Genomic DNA, 16,059 nt, shown 5'->3' with positions numbered 1-16,059 from the left:
CTATTACCTGTCTGGGCAGATATTGCGTTGGCACTCGCACATAACGCGCATAATTATACACGCAAGGAATCTGTCAGAACCATCACAATATTCCGTTCGCTGTTTGGGTTGTGAGTAATAGTAATAATGAGGGGTGTGTTCCACCATCAAAATAAAAGACGTTTTAAGCCCATCAGCGCAGATAGTCCTTTGTGAAGCAATGCTTTCCAACAGCATATTTTAAAGCAGGATAAACTCTAGTATGGGCTTCCACTTTCTAATTATCATCATCTTTTAATGTATATATATCTCTACCAATATGTATGTTGAACTTCTTTCGCGCCGTACGTAGCCAACCGTGTTAATCGGAAGGACAAGAAACTAAACATGAACACAGTTTTAAGAAAATGAGTTTCCAAACTCGATTTAAAAGTGCATAGCTCCAGCGGCTTCCTAATATCAGAAGGAAGAACGTTCCAGACGGCCGCAGAAGCGCATCTGAAAGCGCGCGATGCGGTGACCGTCTTTGTTCGATGGCCAGCAGCCAAAAGCCGCTGCGAGGGTGACCAGAGTTCACGTGATGATGGTTCATGCTCCTTGACGAGTTCAGCAAGGTATTGTGGTTCATTTGTGGCGAGCACTTTGTGTGTAATGAGCGCGACCTTATAATGTATTCGTTCAGCAACCGGAAGCCGTTGCAGCTCGGTGAGCACTGGACGTCACGACACGTGCTAAAGAATGCTGTACACGCACGCTAATGTTTTTGCCAGACGTCCCGTAGAGTAGTGAGTTCCAATAATCGAGCCTTGTTGATACAATTCCATCTGCCACCGTCTGCCACCGTGTTGGTTATGTCATGACTCAATAGTGGCCGGACGTGTTGTAGAGCCCTGACTCTAATTGCAGGACCTGACTATATGTGAGGCCCATTCAGCTTAGTACAGCAACATTATACGAACTCGCAAGTCTTGAACCACGACACACCACGGGAAGGGGAGTAGAGGCAAGGATTTACTGGAATGAATGGAATAAGAACATCGAAACGGAAAGGGAGGAGAGAAGATGTATAATTGGAAATGAGAGGAAATCGTTGAAAAGGAATAAAAAGACGGGAGCATAGGGCCAGGGAAGATGACAGAGAGGAAGAGACCGTACAGAGCAGCGTCGGTTTTCACATGGGGCGGCGAGGGATTCAGAGTGGGGGGTGGCCACACAGACGTCACGTGACTTCCGGGAGGCTTGAGCTGATGTAGATATAGAGACAGATGATATTTTGTTGTTTCATAGACCGCCCTTGGTTACGCTGGGGCGCCTCGGAGCGCTCTACAAGCGATAAGCAACTCCCATCGCATCTCATCTCGAGACATTTGAAAGGGCACCCCCGGTGGTAGTTGTTTCTCTGGGTGCAAGGTGACTCTGCGCCTGGCCTGCAAGCGGACATTACTCTGCCAGTAGGGGGCGATGATTGCTATTTGTAATTACAATTTAGTAGTTTGTCGGTACATTTTCAAATTTGGACCAAGATGCAGGCACACAATTGGCTGCTTGAGCGCCATGTTAGCGAGATGTTAACTACCTCGTCGGTTCGATCCCGACCCTGACGCCTGGTCTATATTTGGAGTTTGCGTGTCTTTCTCTCTCCCCATGGTCGCCTGTTTTTTTTTCTTCTGGGTCCTCCGGTTTATCCCTTCACATTTAGAAACGCGCGTTTAGAGTATTTGGCTGCTGCTATCAATGTCCACGTGATACGCCACTTGGTTGAGCTCTCATTTGTGATAGCCAGGTCGCTTCTGAAACTATATAGCTCAGTGGGACTTATCTGTTAAAATAAAAAGTCTAATAGTTTTAGTTTAATTTACTTGTTTTTAATTACATCAGGGGATCTTTAAAATCCCCTGTGACCCTGAGGGCGGGCGCGGAGTGTTATTTTATGGTTAATAAACTCGCAGTTATGACCAGGGCAGCCTTCCAGATGCGGGCAACCAGAAGGGATTGAGATATCACACGCCAATGATGTTGGCCGTGCTCGGGAATCAATCTCCATCAAGCCTATCGGATTCATTGAGCAGTGCGGGAACCACTCACTGCACCACCACTCAAACCTCCCGCAGAGGGAAAAAACTAAACCAAACAGTGGTAAACATTTGTCTTGTGGTCTGTAGAAGCGTAAGCAATGTTTTAAACCCGACTACTGAATCAACTAAAACCAACACCGGCAATGAGCCACAAAGCCACGGCGAAGCACACCTCCCAGCCTCCCAGCCCTGCAGCTTGAGCTTGTTTAATGGGGAGGAGGGCATACAACTCAGCGTGGAGAGAGGGTGCACAACAGCAGTCCCATTGTGAAGAAACGCGAAAGACGGTTATGGAATCGCGCGCTTTCAGATGCGCTTCTGGGACCGTCTGGCACGCTCTTCTTTGGAAGCCATTGAAAACTCATTTCTTTATAACTGCTTTGCGTGTTTAGTTTGTTCTCCTTTCCCCGCAACTCCGATTAACACGGTTGGCTACGTACGGCGCGAAAGAAGGCCAACATACAAACAGAGCAAGCGGCGATGTAAACTACTAAAAATAAATATTTGACCAGGTACAGCCCACTGAGCTATGTAGATCTTTTTCTGCAGTGACCTGGCCGCAAATGATAGCTCAGGGGTCGGCAAACAAAATAAAAGGAAGAGCATTTTTTTCGAATTCGGTAAAAAAAAAAAACCTCAATATGTCAAGAGCAGCAATGCGCGTGATGATGAATACGAGACGGAGGCCCTCAAAAAATGACGTCACGAGGCAGTCCTTTAAAGAGTCGCACGCGGCTCCGGAGCCGAGGGTTGCCGACCCCCGTGATAGGGCAACGAAGATGGCTTATCTCGTGGAAATGTAGAGCCGGTGTCCGCGTGTGGCACAACGTGGCGCGAGGCCGTACCGGTGCTTATCGATGAGCCCGGATCCGGCCCGAGCAGCACGCGTCCTGTGCGGTGGGGGAGGCGGGGGGGAGGTGGTGGAGGAGGAGGCTCCGTGGGTGGGAGGTGACGCGACTTGGTGGATATGAGCACCCGGCTCGCTCATGCGTCCCACCAAGCGTGAGATTCTCTCCCTCTCAGCCCACGCGCCTGATTGACAGATTAAATAACAGCCATGTCCAGGTAAGTCTGGTTGTGCACCGCTTGGCCGTGTTTTAACGCTGTGGTGTTATTATACCGTGTGTTGGCGTTGTCCATCCACGCCTTGGGTGTGATTTCAAAGTACAATTGAATTCTGTATTATAGGAAAAACTAAATATGTCTGGCCTAAGATAGTATAAGACGTATGTAAAGCGTATTGTTGTGCCTACTGCCGTTAAAATGTAACTCAAATGAACCATTCATTAATATACAAAACTAACTTCTGATTTTGCCCTAACGTGTTCATGGCACAGGGAGGGTAATCTCGACAGTAAGCAGGTGGAGGGAGCACGTTAACTCTTTCGGCAGCGGTGTTAAGAGTAGATGGAAGATGTGTCATAGAGATAAACACAAGCACAACACTGCCAAATGATATGTTTCACAACATGGGATGTAATAATTGAAAAATAGGAAATTATTCAAAACAATGAGACTTAGAATACTGCATTGTTAGATGCCCTGGTCTGTTCTGTATGGGTGTAAAAACCGGATATTACAAACACCCTCTAGAGCAAACTACAGCAACACAAACCTGTATTTTTTATAGAAAGATGTAAAAAGTTCAATGCGCAAACAAGATAAGTACCAAACATGTTTTATGGATAACACGAACAAACATAAAATTAGACTAAACATTATTTTATTTTACAAGCTAAGGCTGACTGATCTTTATTGCTCTGTTTCAAAAGCGGCCTGGCCACGAATATTAGCCCAACGAAGTGTCTTATAATGTGCAAATTTCTTGCAGGCAAATACTTAAAACGCGTGATGCTCATTCTAAATGTGAAGGGAGAACCCCGAAAAAAATTAACGCGATCTCGGGGAGAAAGAGCCATGGAAACTCCAAAAATACAACAGGCGTCAGGGTCGGGAACGAACCCACGATCTCCTGTATACCAGGCGAGGTAGTTAACATCTCCTAGCCACCGTGGCGCCCATTGACGGAGACGTTTCTGAGTTTTTGTACATAAGGAGAGTTAGACAATGGTCTCAGGATGATTTTACCCTCACAATTGCAGGTGTCGAGAGTAACTGTACGTAGGTACATATTTACTTTTTTGTTCTTTCGCACCGTACGTAGCCAAGCGTCTTTAGTGCGGGGGGAAGGACAACAAACTAAACACAAAAAGCAATTCGAAAGAAATTAGTTTTCAATATACACTTAAAAGTGCATAGCTGGTCCAGTGGCTTCCTAAAATTGGAAGGAAGAGCGTTCCAGGTGGCCGCAGAAGCGCATTGGAAAGCGTGCGATGTGGTGACCGTCTTTGTTTGATGACCAGCCATAATCACCAGTGTGCAGAGCGTAATCAACAATTAACACGTGTGCATATGTGTCTGTGTGGGTATCGAATCTCATAATACTCATCAAATTAATCAGATTCACCTCTTTATTAATCCACCGCTGGATAAGATTCCACAAGCCATGTCGGCCATGGAGAGTATATGACCGTACTTCACCACGCTGGTCAGTGCGGGGATGGCAAAAGTGCGGTGCGAATGATGGGAGAGCAGGGCTGTGTCAACAGAACACTTGCCACTAATGTTCGCCATGGCTCAGGTGTCTGGGTTCACCATGTAGCGCAGTAGCAGCGCGCTAACCACTGCACAATATCCTGCATGACGCAGGGATCGGCAACCAGCGGGCTCCGGACCTGCATGCGTCTCGTCAAGGACTGCTTCGTGACGTTATTTATTAAATGACCTCAGATTGGCGTGGTTTTTCGCACCTCCGGATTAGCGCGGTTGGCTACGTACGGTGCGAAAAAAAGTTCAACACAATACGTACAAGGACTACCGTCTCGTATTCACCACACGGTGCACTGCGGGTCTGGAAATATTGGGGGGCCTTTTTTTACCAAATTTAAAAAAAAACATGTATCTCTTATTTTGATTGCCGGAGTCCGTGGTTTAACGCAGCAACAACAAGAACAGCACGGGCCAGACCAGGGGCTGTGTGTGGCTCAGTTGAGCGGCCGTTTGACTGCGATGCTATTATTAGCACGAGAGAGATGGAGAATGAGGCGACGCGCCCCTTACGTTGTCCTCGCTAATTGCGTTACAGGAGTGGGGGGGCAGGGGACAGGAAGGCAGCAGCAGCAGCAGCTGGTGGTGGTGCTGGTGGTGGTGGTGCCTCTGCGTGCGTGAAGCGGCGTCGTTGGTCTGCGAGCCGCACTTAAAAAAACACGCGAGAGGCGAAATTGAGTTTTATTTTCGCTTCACGGGGAGTTATGATGGGATGGGGCAGTTCGGGCCCCTGGTATATCAAACAAGCGTGTCCTCGACTTGTCCGTAACGCAGTCGCTTTAGCCAAAAATAACCACACAAAAAAACAAGAAGAGCAATTTTTTTTAAAAAAATTGCTAAATAAAAACAACGCAATGTTTCGAGAGCCGCAATGCACTCGTGGTGAATACGAGACGGCGATGGTCCTTAATGAATGACGTCACGACGCAGCAGTCCTTCAAGAGCCGCACGCGGCCCCGGAGCCGCAGGATCCCGACCGCCGCCTGAGCCCCACCAATGGCGCCGCCACTTAAGAGAGCGAGATGTGGCGAACGGCTGTGCTTTTCAAGGACACTGAAAGATAACTTGCGCAATATCTCTCGATGCAAATCAGATCAAGCCTCCCGGAAATCACCAGCCAGCCCCACTCTGAATCCCTCCCCTCTCATCTATACATTGCTATATCTCAGCTCAAGCCCCCTGTAAACCACGTGACTTGTGTGTGTGTCGAGCCACACTCTGAATCCCTCCTCTCTCATTTATACATCGTTCTCTAAATCAGCACAAGCTTCCTGTAAATCACGTGACTTGTGTGTGTGTGGCCAGCCCGACTCTGAATCCCTCCCCTCTCATCTATACATTGCTATATCTCAGCTCAAGCCTCCTGTAAACCACGTGACTTGTGTGTGTGTGGCCAGCCCCAGCGTGAATCCCTCCTCTCTCATCTATACATCGTTTTCTAAATCAGCTCAAGCCTCCTGTAAACCACGTGACTTGTGTGTGTGGCCAGCCCCACTCTGAATCCCTCGCCCCTCCCCGCGACTTTGTGCAGCAGCGTCAGAGGCCCTCATGTGGCCTCTTCCTCCCCATCCTCACCTCACCTGGCCCTGTGTTCATATTTTTTGTTCCTTTTCCATCTTTCCCTTTTCCGTTACTTGTTTATTTTCCCACACGTTGCATCCTTGACGCTCCTGTTTACGAGTACTTGTTTGTTTAATTTTACCAGGTAAGGCCCATTGACCTATGCAGCTCTTTTTCAGAAGCGACACGGCCACAAAATAATATCTCAACGAAGTGGCTTATCACGTGGAAATGTATATCAGCCAGATACTACGCATGCTTCTAAATGTGGAGGGCAAAATCGGAGGACCCGGAGAGAAATCCACGCGACCACATGAAGACAGACATGCAAACCCTAAATATACAGCAGCAGCTGTCAGGGTCGAGATCGAAAACACGACCACCTTTATACCAGGCCAGGTCGTTAATATCTCGACCACCGTGGCGTGATGGTGCCTCGGGTACAAAGTTGTTGCTGTTAGAGGTAGAAAGGAAGTGTAATCTTATTGCAAAACTCATCACACAAAGTGTGCATCGAGTTCTACCTCTGTCGAGGAGTATTGTGAGTAACCAATGAGGGGGCGAACAGACGGAGGCGCGAGTTGACGCTCAAGGATGACGTCACGTTCTCACTCTACCTGCCCACGTGGTGCCGTCCGCCCAGCGGGGTGCCAGCTTTTAAACAAGGGGCGACCTCACCTGAGCAACTGTCGCTCAGGACCATGGGAAGTTGTATAATCTCTCACCAATGACAGCTCACGTCCGCGTGCAATCATTCGGTTTTCATCAGACAAGCCCACGTAGTGATATGCCGACGTGCGTTAACCATAGGCAAACAGGTACACGTATTCATCTTCTTTGGTTCTTTCGGTAAAGTCACGTAGAATGAGAATAAAATAATAAATTGATAAAATAAAATGACACAATAATATTCTCACGACGTTTCGGCCACAACACAAGCGGCCTTCATCAGGTGAAGGGACGAGACTGTCTGGTTGGAAAGAACCAAAGAAGATGAATCATTGCAGTCACGAAAGCTTTAAATCGAAAAGGTACATGTATTATTTGGGTGGCTGAAATATTTATGGCTGTTGAAGTGTTTTACCATGAAATATACGAAAATAAATGTAACGTGATTTTGATGTATTAATAATTGCATTTAAAGATAACATTCGAAAACGAGTGAGTGCCAAGGTTTCCACAAGCAGAGCAAGTTGTAAGACTAACAGACCTGGGGTCACAGGTTCACCAATCGCTTCAGTCTGCCACGCACGCTTGCAGTGGGTGACGTTCACTCTCTTTCCAAGTCTGACATTGAGAGGTTTTTTTTGGACACTATACGCCGCATTTGAATGCCAGAGCTGGTGATGAATAGATTTCAGTGGCCTTAGCCCTGTTGGCCCTGGAACCCACCGCATATCCGCGTGACGTGTGTCGGGTTATTATGGCGCTTGCGCCCAGCTTCTCTCGTCAAGACACCATCGTGTGATGTCCATCCGTAATACAAGCCTGGAGAATGGAAAAAAGAATAGGTGTTATCCTTTATGGCAATAAAACAGGTGTTAAGATCTTCAAACACCAAATAGATACCTTTTTGCAAGGAATCAAGTCTGCACGAACCACACGTACTTGTGGTGAACATGCAAAAAACATGCTCTGATATAATATTCGCATTGTCTTTGAAACTGATTAGCCAACACAAGAGACAGCTTTCATTATGGCCTAGTCTCACCAGTGTCAGGCCAGAGAATGCCAAATGGTGAACAATACGAAGACAATGCATGTAGAGCTCGGGGTGAGTAGCTATGTCATGGGCTTTTTTGTCAGTATCTAAGTATGAAACATCAGAATCGGTTTAACCCTTTCCGGCAATACACCAGGTGGTGTCAAGATGGAAGTCTGATTTCTCTCCGGCAGGTCAACCACTGTTGGCACGAGTCTCCAGAGTGTCTTCCATCTACAAAACCTTGCCCTCTGTTTATCACGAATACCAAGAAAAAGATCCCCTTCACATACTTTTGTGGCAAACGCTGCCAGTGAGCACCTATTGAGGCCGATACGGTGGACGAGTGAGTGGGTGGTCAGCACCACGCCCGACTGCCTTTGTCTCCCTAGATGGCGAAGTTCTTACACACTGCATCAGGTACTTACTTCAGGCTGAGTCGACCTAGCGGAGGCCCAGGACCGATTCAGATAATCGTCACTGCTGTTGGCCGTGATGGGTAATCGAACGACTGTGTCACCAGAGACTAGTTTAGTAGCAATGTAAAAGCAAAAACCAAATCAATCTCACCGTTTTTCTAATTTGAGACGTAACATTTTCTAGTTTTACATGTTTACATGCATACAGTATACATATATACACGTCGGACATTATTCACCCTGCAGGGCTCGGACAAATTGATGATGCAATTTGAACGAATGCAATTTATGTAGTTATTCAATGGGGTGCCACAGTTGTGAGATGTTGTCTTCCTCGCCTGGTATGTACGAGGTTGCTGTATATTTGGAGTTGCATGTCTCTACCCATGGCCACGTGGATGTCTTCTCCGGGTCCTCTGGTTTTCCCTCTACATTTAGAAACATGCATTGCGATTATTTATATTATTTTGCCGCGGTAAATGTCCACATGACAAGCCACTTTGTTGAGCTATCATTTGTGGCCAGGTCGCTTCTGAAAAATAAGTTAAATGCCTCGGTGGGCTTTGTCTGGTAGGGTGGGGATGGTTTAGTTGTTGTATTTGTTTGTGTTTGGGTAATTTGTTCACCTTTATTGTACTTTGCACTGCTATCACGTGTTGTTGTTGTGTTGTGTTTGTTGTTGTGACGTTCTTACCCGCCCCTACTGGACATCCGTGAAAAAGAGCTTTATAGCTCATCGGATTCCTCCTGTTCTAAATCAATATTCTGATTATGATTAAACCAATTGATATATTTTAGCATTTAGGGTTTCTAGGCAATGTATATTATAACAAGCAGTTTTAAGTATGACCTCGGACTACAATATCATTGTGGCAGCTCTCTCCGCTCTGAAGAAGGCACGGTGCTCAAAACGTTCATTAAAAAAAAAAACAATTCCCCCCCCCCCCTCCCCCGGCTCCTTTCGTCGCTTTCCACGTCTCTCTTTGAGCTCGGGCAGCATTGCGCAAAACTTAAACGAAGCCCACCATTGTTTGGCGCGTCATGAGCGAGGCCGCTCTCGTTACAGAGGCCCCGCGATCGTTTTCGGTCCTGGCATTAATGGGACGACTGCTCAGCGATGCGGGGATGATGCTGGAACTCGCAGGAATGAATACCAATCTCCCTATGAATGGAACCCTTGTAGATTGGTGGCCATTGCGCTCATCGTCGTACGGCACGTTGTCCCATCATTATTGTAAAGTGCCACAAAAACAACACTTAAAATACCACAACACGGAGCGTACATTGATTGCGTAAGTTGTACAGTAAAAAAAAAATGTCTTGGCAAATGTCATATGATGCAATGATGCCTCTGCACGACAATTTTGGGAATGTAATTTGGCTTTGAGGAAATAAATTAACAATGTGCTATGTTCTACCCATGCACAATAAGATGTGCGCATGACAGTCCACGTATATGTTTGGGTGCTGTTGCGTCATAGAGACCCAACTCTCAATCAAAACACAACTAGTTAATATCCTGGCTGAGGCGCATGGCCTAGCACGTTCACTGCTTGTTGCAGAGGTTCACAGTTGGAGTCTAGCGGCCACCCTGGTTATTACTGCGGGTGTATAAACTGTAAACATACACGCCATATTGCTTCAGAGTGGACGTTAAATATCCCGTGACACCATTCGCAAGGGTGGGCCAATTTGTGCTTGCATCATGTACACATTTGAAAAATGACCTTCAAAATTACCTGTAAATTACTCATTTGGGATATTACACACAGCAGCATCAGCGAACATTCGGCATCACCCTCATGTAAAAGAGTATAAAGATTCACTGATGCTCTCCTGGGTAAACAAGCTTCATAAAATAACAACTCAGAACATCTTCATCAGCATTCCTCTGAGACTGATAACATGAGTACCGCTTTGTGGAAAGTAAAAAACGCCTGCTATACGTAGGCACTGGTTCCGTCCATTTGAATGTGGAATTTCCACCGTTGCCTCATGACTATCAGTGAGAGCTGAGCACCACACTTGGGCTGTTTCAATGTCACAGTGCCATTGGATTGGTTTGAGTGGAAATGCTTCAGATGTGCCTGTACTTAAAATAATTGTTAACCAAATAAGCCACAAACCAAGATTTCCATTGAGGCATTCTGGCAGACTGGCTGGCAGTACCCACTGTTCCTTTTGTAGCCTGGGGCCCTTAACTATAGCGCATGCATTTAAAAATGTGGGCGTTTCATGTAACGATTCTACAATTTTGTGAAGTCAAACTTTTGATCTGGCGGCTGAGAGCTGCTCGTAAAATGTGCAGCCCTGGTGCCACCACGGCTGACGATAAAATAAAATTTATAAAACCTTCACAGCATGTATTTGGCACGCTATGAATGGAATGAGTGTGAGTACATTTTGCCTTAAACAACTCATTTTGATTTGTTTCTTATGGGATGTTATTACATCGAAATGTTTTACAGTCCCTTTTTTTCAGTCCACTGCTGTGGATGAAGTCCTCCCACGCAATTATGTCATTGACGGGTGCTGTGCTTTGCCCATTTTTTTACCACGTTGGTCAATACGGGTTGTGGTGAAGGTGAGGCCCCATCGACAGTTGAGATATCACTCAACACTGATTGATCGTTTAACGCGTCGACTTTCGCCACCAATGTTATTCACAATAAAGGTTTTATGGGTTCAGATCGCGTAAGTACAAATGTGCCGTTAACCCACTGCCACCACCGCACTGACTCAGCCATTAGTAAGGTTTGTCACGCCAACGAAACGTGCCAATTAGTTACTACTGAACTTCAGCACATCGGTGTATTAGAGATTAAACCCACAACATTAACAATTTGAGTACGACGTTTCGTTTGTGATTACAACCAGCTTCATCAGGCGATTTGGCAGAATTGTGAAGAAGTTTTCCTGTTTCAGTCTTAAAGGGAGTATACAGGTGATGACATCACTAATTGGCTGTGTCGGGTGGTGTTGGGTTAACGACACATTCATATTTCTGCAATCTAACCTGTAAAACTTTTATTATGAATCCATTGATAGCCATGGCCCGGAATCGAACTCAGGTGGTAGATTGCTTTAGTGCGCCGTGCCAACCACTGGGGCCTCTCTCCACCCCATGCGCAATGCTACTACAGTCTAACCTACACAGCAAACTGTGGTCCTGTACTGTTGCTGGCAAGCGTTACTGAAATATAAGCCGTACGTAGAAAACGAGAAAACAACTTGGTTATGTGACGGTAGCTGTGCCCCGGGCACTCTCATTAAATAATTTGAAGCAAAGCAAGTTACTGGCAAATCCAGTTGTTGGTGCCAATGCTGTGTTTAAAATTTTCTCAACATATCCCACATCGCATTGGCGCGCACACACTGTATAATTGTCAAAGTATCCTTTATTGGCCACGTTTAACTTAACTGTTAAAATTGCCCAAAGGACTTCTCCTTACGTTCATTTGTGGCAGGCAACAAAGGCCTGCCTCGGGATAGGAAAGTAAATGATCGTTAAAATCAATGACATCAATGACGTACTATAATACTATATTGTTTAGTGGTGGCTATGCTCGTGACCTGTAATCCAGCACTGTGGAGGCAGCAAGGGTTGGTGGATCACACAAATGCTGCGCAACTCCCTTCCCGTGGGCATCAAGCAGGTGGCATGCCCTGGTTTGCCAGGAGAAGGCAGTACACGAATGTAGACTCGTCTTGTTCCGTCTCTATTGGGATATAATCTTTCTCCCCCACACGCATGGGTTTTCTCTGGGTGCTCCGGTTTTCTCTCACATGTCAACATCCATGTAACTGGCCAATAACACCGTAATAAATTGAGGACTGCAGAGCTTGGAGAAGGAATTTGGCGCTCCTCCCAGGCTACCTTCCCGCTTGTTTGCGAGTTGTTATCGCTCCTCGGGGGCGGGTGAATACCGTGTGGCGTGTTACAAGTTGAAACGTAATTCTATATTTGATGGACACAAAAAATGAAAACGTGTATATGCTTTCACCTTGCAAATACTCGATGATTGAAAGTTGCTTTAATCTATCTCCATTCATTTCCATTGCTCGTTTCTGCGTGACTTTGACCGGTTAAGTTCAACAAGCACGCGGAAGTTTCTCCTCCCTCAGTGCTCCTTCAATTCCATTTTCTATCCCCTCCCTCCCCCTTCCTTCCCCAGAGATGGATATTTAACGGAGACATTGACTATTTATTTTGTTATTTTGGGTGTTGGATTTCTTTTCATTTGGGACTCACACACCACAGATGTCTCTTGTAAAATAGCCAGGAAACTGACATAACTAGACCATCCGTGAGACAAATCAAATTAACTCAAAACTGTCAATGCAACATCACCACAGATATCGTTATTTTGGGCATTATTTTCTACACATTGTATCAATGTGAATGGTGTGTCATGCATCGTGAACCTTTCCAGGCCTTTTAATATGTTCACAGCATTATGAATGTGTAATTGACCCTGTGATAAGGCGACCGCATATTCTGCGGGGCTCAACCAGGACGCATGGTAAACATGTTTTTTAATTCTCTGAATTATATTTGCAGTTGTAAAAATAAGTTCCATTCAGAACTTTGCGGATCGCAGTGCAACACGCCGTGCCAGAGATAAATACAAACGGTGGACGTTGCAGGAATATGAGAGACAAGTTTTATGTACCTGTAAAAATAATATCTATTTAACCGAACACTCAACAATAACAAAGGTAATACAAAATAACTATGAGCATCGTTGTGCTGAATATATGTAGCAAAATATATGAACAGACAATATGTCTCTTTCGTATATAATAATAAAAAAAATTGAAGTATTTATTCCGCAATCAGTTGGCCCTTCTCGGGGTGAATCGGGGTGGATTCCGCACAAGTAAACTCTGGGCCGATTCTGGACTCTTTTCGCCTAGCAGTGTCAGCACAGTCAGTTTTGATTGACTTTGCTGATAGGATACTGCTTGAATCTGCTCATGAGACACTGCATGTCGAAACGGGTCCAGAGTGTGCTGGTCCTGATTGGATGCTGATGGAATCGTGCAATGACCAAGGAGTCGATGACAATTCGATAAGGAACCAATTCCGAAACGTCAGTTTGAAGAGTTGAGCGTTTGCATTAAATTTCCTCGGTTGTTGCTCCACGTCGCTTGAAACCGTGCCTGTGCGTGTGCATGCGACTGCCAGTCATCTCAGTCAGTCAACCCATGGCACCTGGCTCTGCCCCGTGACCTCCTGCCAGCGGGCGTTTCACAATTCGTTTGGCCTTAAAATGCACCTGGCCTGGCACAAGCGACGTGGTGCATGTGTCATCGCCACACTTAGTTTGCGAACAGTGGTTGTTGTTGTTGTTGTGTGTGCGACTGGGCTCTGCGTGATCTGTGCGCGGTGCAGGTGTCTGATTCCCAAAGCGGACGTGAAGTCGTTCATTCAGCAATGCATGGTGGCCGTCAAGACAAAGCCGGCGCATGCCAAGGCCCTGGCCGACGTGCTGGTGGAGGGCGACTACCGCGGCCACTACAGCCACGGCCTCAACCGCATGGGTAGAGTCTCCCACGCGTGCACGCCGGGGGCCACAGACTACAGATCATCCGTAGCGTGAAGTCCCTTAGCAACGCAGTGTCACGGTGGCGATATGTTAACTACCTCGCCTAGTAGGCAGGAGGGCATGGGTTCGATCCCGACCCCGTCACCATTATATTTGGAGTTTGCATGTCTTTCTCCCCGTGGTCGTGTGGATTTTTTTCCAAGTCCTCCGGTTTTTCTCTGTACGTTTAGAATCAACGTACAACATACATTTGGAGTGCTAAGCTGCTTTACATCTCCACATGATAAGCCACTTCATTGGGCTATCATTTGTGATAGCCAGGTCACTTCTGAAAAATATCTATATAGCTCAGTGGGCCTTACCTGGTCAAATAAAAAAAAATTGTTTATAGTCTCAACCGTCTCATTGTACTACCGGTGTCTCAGAATGACTGAACACGTTTTCGCAGTTCTCCGATGTGTTGTCAGGTGGTACCGCGTGCTGTTCAGCACGATGTCCGACGTTTCGGGCCACGTGCTGGGAACTTCTTCGCAAACTGCCACCAAAAAAGCAGTAAAAAAAAGATTCCCATGCATTAAAAGTTGTGCGTGACTTGAAGTAGAAGGGCTCAATCAAGATTTGACTACATTCACACTGGTCACTGACGTGGCCACATAGTCACCTCCAGGCTGATTTGCCATTGCACTTCTCTCTGTGTAGACATGTACGTGAAGGACATCAAGTCGGGCATCTGCGAGAAGGATGGGGAACCAACGATTGAGAAGGAAACCGCAGCCACCGCCCTCGTGAATGGAAACAATTTGCTTGGGCCGGTTGTGGGCAACTTCTGCATGGACCTGGCCATGAAGAAGGCCACGGAGAGTGGCGTTGGATGGGTGGTGGCTCGGGGTAAGGCAGCATCGGCGCGGTTGACTGCGGATGGAATACATCTATTGAGTATTGACACAAATATAAATACTGTATCGATTTCCATATGCAGGTGTCCCTCGAATAATGCGTGACGTGCGTTCCTGACATTGTACACGTTATACGGGGGGGGGGGGGGAGGGGGGGGGAGGTGGATTCCAATGAAAAATGAAGTCTCATTTCACTTCATTATTTTAGCCCTGGATTTACAAAGTACGTATACATTTAATACTTCATAGTATTATGAAAATTCCCCAAAAATACTTTATAAGTTAAATTATTCAATAATCATGATTCAAGATTAAATAGATTACTACCTATGAAGCAACACGTAATAAGGAGTATCTTCAGGGCTTCTCAAATGCTTCCGTGGGCTGCTTGCAGCTGCACGCGCAATGCAAACAAAGGCGGCACAGATCTGCGATAAACGCATGTACATACGTTGAACTTCTTTCGCACCGTACGTCGCCAACCGTGCTCATCGGAGGTGCGAGGTAAGGACGACAAACGTAGCACTGATTGGTGATGGAGGGAGTAGGCGGAGACGAGGCTGACGTGTTGACTGCTGATGGCAACAGCCAGCCGGTGACACTGCCATCCATAACGCGGTGACTCCCATCAGAAATATGTTTTATTTACTTTGAAATGTTATCGTTGAAAATAATTGTTTTGATTTAGAAAATGTTTTATTTGACAACTTTTAGGGGTTTCTAATTGTTTCTCGAGCACGTGACCATGTAACGCACAGCGTAAGTGTGAAGTACGCCTCTTAAAGATGAATTGCGTCAATGCGAAGTCGCGCTATGGGGGGGTGGGTGCGTTACGTGAAAGCCGGCTGCAGTTTACAATTCAGGCCGCTTGTATTATCCTGAAAGAGAAATGGTTTACAATGTTTACAAAGTGAAGTGTTTCCTCCCCCCCCCCCACCCCCATTAAACATTTATTCATTTTCCTGCACGTGAAAATGTTACCATTAATACCCTCGCTGAAGAGTGTTTATAATTATTTTTCAGATGTTTGATCATCCAACCGACATCATGCAATTTAAAACTTTGTATATGTTCAAATGCAGAATGTGAATACAGTTATTGTGCTTCTATTTTCCCAGGTTCAAATCATTATGGAATCGCTGGCTTCTACTCCATGCAAGCGCTGGAGCAAGGCATGATGGTACATCTTGCTGTTATCTGCACGGCCTTCAGCTTTTAAAATACGATTAATGAACATCTCAAAACGTTCACTGTGCGTGTGCGTGGATAGTA

General features: G+C 46.1%; 1 protein-coding gene across 2 annotated transcripts in view; it reads left to right on the top strand.

The window, feature by feature from the left end:
• LOC116945506 (putative oxidoreductase YjmC) overlaps positions 1 to 16,059 on the top strand; it is a 38,692-nt gene that overhangs the window by 7,544 nt on the left and 15,089 nt on the right. The window contains exons 1-4 of one of the 2 annotated variants that reach the window (XM_032959841.2): positions 3,014 to 3,119; positions 13,738 to 13,886; positions 14,591 to 14,779; positions 15,906 to 15,967. In XM_032959841.2, coding sequence (XP_032815732.2) covers positions 3,112 to 3,119; positions 13,738 to 13,886; positions 14,591 to 14,779; positions 15,906 to 15,967 — 408 coding nt within the window. In that variant the 5' untranslated portion in view covers positions 3,014 to 3,111. Of the gene's footprint in view, positions 1 to 3,013; positions 3,120 to 13,737; positions 13,887 to 14,590; positions 14,780 to 15,905; positions 15,968 to 16,059 lie in introns of those variants that run through there. The other variant, XM_076069383.1, reaches the window with a different exon arrangement.

This window comes from Petromyzon marinus, chromosome 24 (genome assembly GCF_048934315.1).
Source record: "Petromyzon marinus isolate PM22_M1 ecotype Great Lakes invasive population chromosome 24, UKy_Petmar_22M1.pri1.0, whole genome shotgun sequence".
In the NCBI taxonomy this organism is placed as follows: Eukaryota; Metazoa; Chordata; class Hyperoartia; order Petromyzontiformes; family Petromyzontidae; genus Petromyzon; species Petromyzon marinus.
The sequence above is the reverse complement of the archived record's forward strand: the minus strand, read 5'-3'. Positions and strand labels throughout refer to the sequence as shown.